The following is a 6,192-nucleotide window of genomic DNA, read 5'->3' as shown; positions in this document are numbered from 1 at the left end:
TTAACAAATTAATTAATAGTTTTAACCTTTTTTACAGGGGGGTTTGGGCCCCACGTGTATGTGGCCCACTGGGGGCCTTAGCGGGCGAGTGGAGCGGGGCGGGCGTAGCGGTTGCGGGCGGCAGCCGCTGCAGCGAAGCAGCAGCGCTAGCCGGGGGCTGCGAGGGCAAGGCCCTGCCTGCAGGCGGGCGAGCGCGGACGGCGACGGCGGAGGGGCACGGCCGTGGGCGGGCTAGGCGAGGCGAGCGGGATGGAGGCCGAGCGGCGGCGCTAGGCGCGGAGGCAGCGGCAGGGCTGCACGGGCGGCGACGCAGGTGGAGCAGAGCCGCGGGGAGAGGGGCGCGGCTCGCGGACGCGCGCTGAGGGCGGCTGGCGAACAGGGCCACTGCGGGCGGCGTGAAAACGGCGAGGTCACGACCGGGGGGGGGGGGGGTTGCTCACCCGTGTTGAAGGGGAGGCCCGATGCAGAGGAACGCGACAGCGGGGAGGTGGCGCGTCGGGGTCGAGGAGGCGAGGTGACGCGGAGCGGCTCCGGCGAGCGGCGTCCGTCGACGAGGTCGGGGCGGGGAGGCCCTTCCGGATCCAGGAACGGGGAGGAGGATGGGGCCGCGAGTAGGACGACGACGGGGCAGCGCCACGCGGTGTCGGCGAGGTAGCGCCGGCGTGGTGGCACTGGGAAGGGCGGCGGCGGGGTCGCGGGATCGGGCGTCAGGGCGCCATGGGATCTGGCTCCTCAGCCCCGATCCAGACGGGGGAGGAAGGGGATGGGGAGCGAGAGGGTGAGTGGGAGGGATCGTGGGGAGTGGGGTTGGGCTCTAGGGTTTCTGGGGAGTGGGAGGGTGGTTATGCAGGGAGAGGTGGGCCGGCCGGGGTGGGCTGATTGGCCCAGTTGGGCCGGGGGCCTTCTTTTTTATATATTTTTTCTGTTTGCTTTCTCCTTTTCTTTTATTCATTTTTGCTGTTTGATTTAAATTTGAATTTTGAAAACGAATGGGATTGAATCATCGCGAGGTTAACAACAGTAATTCCGGTGATGTGGCAACATTAGCACGGGATTACTGTAGCATAACTATCCGCGCGTTACAATTCTCCTCCACTACAAGAAATCTCGTCCCAAGATTTAGGAGGTAGAAGGAAACAAAGCGGGGTATTCTTCACGCAGGCGATCCTCTCGTTCCCAAGTAGCTTCGTCTTCAGAGTGTTGCGACCATTGGACCTTGAGGAACTTGATCGCCTTCTGACGTGTGCGGCGTTCAGCTTGGTCGAGAATGCGGACCGGATGCTCTTTATAGGAGAGGTCATGTTGCAACTCGAGCACTTCATGATCGACTGCTCGGATTGGGTCCTTGAAGCAGCGGCGGAGTTGTGACACGTGGAACACATCGTGAACCTGAGAAAGGTTCGATGGAAGCTCCAACTGGTATGCCACTTTTCCACGCCTTTCAAGAATAGTGAAAGGACCAATATAGCGAGGAGCTAGCTTTCCCTTGACCCCGAAGCGGTGTGCACCCTTCATTGGTGTGACTCGAAGGTAAGCCTTTTCGCCAGGTTGATAGACCATGTCTTTATGATGACGGTCATAATTACTCTTTTGACGTGACTGAGCAGTCTTGAGATTCTCGCGAATGACGCGGACTTGTTCTTAGGCGTGTTGGATAATATCCGGACCAAAGAGTGGACGTTCCCCAGTTTCTGACCAGTTCAGAGGGGTTCGAAACTTTCGTCCATATAACACTTCGAATGGGGCCATCTTCAGACTAGCTTGATAGCTATTGTTGTAGGAGAACTCAGCGTACGGGAGAGATTCCTCCCATTTCTTGCCAAAGGAAATGACACAAGCTCGAAGCATATCTTCGAGAACTTGATTGACACGTTCAACTTGTCCCTGCGACTGAGGGTGAAAAGCAGTACTGAAAGACAGATGAGTTCCCATAGCTTCTTGGAAACTTGCCCAGAATCTTGAAGTGAATAAGCTGCCACGGTCTGAGTTGATAACCAATGGAATACCGTGGAGTGAAACAATTTTGGACATGTAAAGGGTTGCCAGCTGACTAGCAGTGATCGTTTCTTTGACGGCCAGAAAGTGTGAAACTTTGGAAAGCCGGTCAATGACGACAAGTATAGCATCATTACCCTTCTGCGATTTGGGAAAACCAGTAACGAAGTCCATTTCAACATGGTCCCATTTCCATTCAGGAATAGAGATAGGTTGCAGAGTTCCAGCAGGCCTTTGATGTTCTGCTTTGATACGACGGCAAACGTCACATTCAGCAACATAACGAGCAATTTCTTGCTTCATATTTGACCACCAGAATCTCTAACGAATGTCTTGGTACATCTTGGTGCTACCGGGATGAATAGACAAAGGTGTATCATGAGCTTCTTTCATAACCTCCTTAGTCATGTCCAGGTTGTCTTTTGAAGGAACCACTAGGCGACCTTTGAAGAACAAAGCGCCATCATTATCAATAGTGAAGAATGAGGGCCTTCCTTCTGCGAGGTAGCTTATAATCTTCTCAACTTGAGAGTCATATCCCTGAATTCTCTTGATGGAGTCCAAGAGATCTGGTTCGATAGCCAGGGTATTGAGGGAGCCCTGGGAAACAACGCAAAGGTTCATCTTGCGGAATTCTGGAGGAGGGGGTGCGAGTGCACCAGGAGGAACAATATGGAGGTTCAGCTTTCTGAATTCTTCAACAAGCGAAGGCTGAAATTTTTGAACCTCGAGGTGATTGCAATATGACTTGCGGCTCAAAGCATCAGCCATTACATTAGCCTTGCCTGGTGTATAAGAAATGCCTATGTCAAAGTCTGCTACGATCTCCATCCATCTCTGCTGACGGAGGTTCAAATCTGGCTGAGTAAACAGGTACTTCAGACTTTGGTGGTCGGTGAAGATTTCGCAACGATTACCAAGAAGGTAATGTCGCCACTGTTTCAGTGCATGTATGACAGCAGCAAGCTCGAGGTCATGAACTGGGTAGTTCTCTTCGTGAGGGCGCAATTGACGAGAGGCGTACGCAATCACTTTGCGCTCTTGCATTAGGACACAGCCTAATCCTTGTCGTGAAGCGTCGCAGTAAATGACGAAGTCCTTCTTAGTATCAGGTGGAGCAAGCACTGGGGCAGAAGTCAGCTTGTCTTTGAGTGCTTGGAAACTTTCTTGACACTTTTCTGTCCATTCGAACTTGACGCCCTTGTGAAGCAGACCAGTCAGGGGCTTGGCGATCTTGGAGAAGTTCTCGACAAATCGACGGCAATAGCTGGCGAGTCCGAGAAAACTTCTGACTTTTTGACATTCTTTGGAGGAGTCCAATCGAGAATAGCCTGAACTCGCTCTGGGTTGACGGCAATACCATCCTTGGAAATGACATGCCCAAGGTAGGTCAGTTCGGGTAGCCAGAATTCACACTTGGAATACTTAGCATATAGTTGATGTTCTCGAAGCTTTTCCAGAACAAGTCGAAGGTGTTCAGCATATTCTTCTTTATTCTTGGAATATACAAGGATATCATCTAGATAAACTACGACGAACTTGTCGAGGTATTCCATGAATATATAGTTCATCAGACGAGAGAATGTCGCTGGAGCATTTGTCAAACCAATGGACATGACGGTGTACTCGTATGAACCATAGCGAGTAACGAAGGCGGTCTTGGGAATATCCTCTTCACGAACCCAAATCTGGTGGTAACCCAACCTCAAATCAAGTTTTGAGAATACTGAGGAACCAGCAGGCTGATCATATAGATCGTTGATTCTGGGAAGCGGATACTTGTTCTGAATTGTTGCCTGGTTGATAGGACGGTAATCTTGGACCAAACGATTTGTACCATCCTTCTTCTTGACAAAGAGAGAAGGTGCTCCCCAAGCAGAGGAACTAGGACGAATGAATCCCTTGTGAAGAGATTTGTCAATTTCCTCCTTAAGTTCAAGGAGTTCATGTGGCGGCATCTTGTAGGGTCGCTTGGCAATAGGAGTTGTGCCCGGTTTCAAGTCTATGACGAATTCAACAGCTCTAGTAGGGGGTATTCCTGGAAGTTCTTCTGGGAAGACATCTTTGAATTCACGAACAACTGGAATGTTCTCTATTCCCTCAAGAGGTGAAGCATTCAATGCATTCAGAATATATATCTGATTCTCGGCATCCTGAGCTGCTCGGGCTGAGTATTGGACTGTCTGACCAGAAGGGTGAGTGAGGTGGACTGTCTTGGTAGCACATTCAGTCAAAGCATTATGGGTTGTCAACCAATCCATACCAAGAATGATGTCTATGTTGGAAGGTCCGGGTACAATGAGAGAAGCCGGAAAAAGTAGACCTCCAATCTCGATTTGGTTGCGAGGGCATAACATTGTGGTTTGCCACTTGGATCCCGGAGATTGAATCGCTAAAGGAGTGGGCAAATTTTCCATATCTAACCCATGCAACTTAGCAAATTGTTGGGACACAAAAGCGTGTGATGCTCCTGAATCAAAGAGAACAGAAGCTGGCACTGAATTAACGCGAAGGGTACCCGTCACGATTTTTGGGGACTCACGAGCTCCTTCAATCTTGACATGGGTGACTTGACCACAACTCATGGCAAGTGTCCTGGCACTACCTCTTCTGGAATGACGGTTTTGGCTGCTCTTCTTACAACCAACAGGAAGACATGATGCATTCTGCGGCTGACCCTGGTGACAATCGAGGGTAGGGTGTCCTGACTGTCCACCCTGAATCGTTAGTTGTCTCGACGGCGGAGGCACACGAGGTGCAACATAAGACGGCCTTGGTGTTCGAGCAGGTCGATGTTGAACATTGTGTGGGATCCAGACTCGACGTTTCTGAGCAGGCGGACTCGAGGATGAGCCAACATCTCGAGTACGCTTGAGCGATTCCTGGTACTCGGTCAGACCAGTTTCAGCTCGGAAAGCTTGGCTGACAAGCGCCGCAAAGTCTGCGCAATCATGAGCAACCAATGCGAGCTTTATATCGGGACGCAGTCCTTCACGGAATTTCTCCTGCATGCGAGCGTCAGTGCAGATGTCATCCGCAGCATAGCAAGATAATTCAAGGAATTTCCTCTGATATTCATCCACAGTCATTGTGCCCTGTGAGAGTTTGCGAAACTCCTTCTTCTTCTGGTCCATCATACCTTGGGGAATGTGTCGTGCACGGAAGGCTAACTGAAATTCCTGCCAAGTGGTTACAGTCTCTGTAGGCAGCATACCCCTGTGGCTTTCCCACCATTGAGCAGCTGGACCCTTCAAGTGAAATGTCGCAAAGGTGACATAACTGGCAGGGGCAACATTAGCTGACTCCATCTCAAACAGGATGTCACGAAGCCAATCATCAGCATCCATAGGATTGGTGGAGTTGCGGAAAATGGATGGGTTGAGGCGCACAAATTCTGGCAGTGTTATTGGGGCAGGCTGTTGATGAGCATTCTGGTTTGGAAACTGGGCCATTACCCCAGTCATAAACTGACGATTCAGCTCAAACTGCTGCATCATTGCGGGAATATAAGGTGGAGGTGGAGGATCATCAGCCATCCTGCTAAAAACATCAGCGAGTAGCTTTAACAAGAGGTTGGAGCAGGTGTATGGAGTCATTCATGATGTAACTTGAACAATGAGCAAAGGCGCAGTATGTACAAAGCAGTAGTCATTAAAGACATACATATACATCTACAGAGCCATTTACACGTTGTTAGTATGAATTCGGACAAGAGAATCATCCTAGACATACTAGGCGGCACGCTGGCACGCGATGGAAGGATACAACAACGAGACATAGCAAAGGCTACATCCACGTCGGAGAAAACCACTAGAGCGAGGAATCTGCAGGGGACGACGCAGGGTGCCCTCGATAAAAGGATCCTGCGGCCCGTGAACAATGTGAAGCAGATCCTGGCTCCCAATTCAAGAAAGGCGTAATACAAATCTCCGGATGGATGTGATCACGAGAACCTAGGATAGAGTTAGCAAAAACATTTAACCCGAATAGAAGAGAAATCAGAGTCCCTGAGTATAGGCGAGGAATAAAAGATCCTAATACCACCCAATCGGCGACGTGGTCCCGTAAGCCACATAGCCATGTTAGTAAATCAGTTTTTCAAATACTAGACACAACTTCGGCCAAGGAGTTGGAAAGGGGGATTCCTACAGGCAGTCGGCTCTGATACCAACTTGGGACGCCCCCAATTCGACCGTA

General features: G+C 50.6%; 1 protein-coding gene across 1 annotated transcript; it reads right to left on the bottom strand.

Moving 5' to 3' along the window:
* Positions 1-231: 231 nt before the first annotated feature.
* On the bottom strand, positions 232-5,531 carry LOC141027721 (uncharacterized). The gene is made up of 2 exons (XM_073504987.1): positions 3,700-5,531; positions 232-724 (listed from the first exon to the last, which is right to left on the bottom strand). Exons 1-2 carry the CDS (start codon positions 5,529-5,531, stop codon positions 232-234), a joined length of 2,325 nt encoding a protein of 774 aa, XP_073361088.1.
* Between the last annotated feature and the right edge of the window lie 661 nt (positions 5,532-6,192).

Source organism: Aegilops tauschii, chromosome 1, assembly GCF_002575655.3.
Source record: "Aegilops tauschii subsp. strangulata cultivar AL8/78 chromosome 1, Aet v6.0, whole genome shotgun sequence".
Classification (NCBI taxonomy): Eukaryota; Viridiplantae; Streptophyta; class Magnoliopsida; order Poales; family Poaceae; genus Aegilops; species Aegilops tauschii.
The sequence above is the reverse complement of the archived record's forward strand: the minus strand, read 5'-3'. Positions and strand labels throughout refer to the sequence as shown.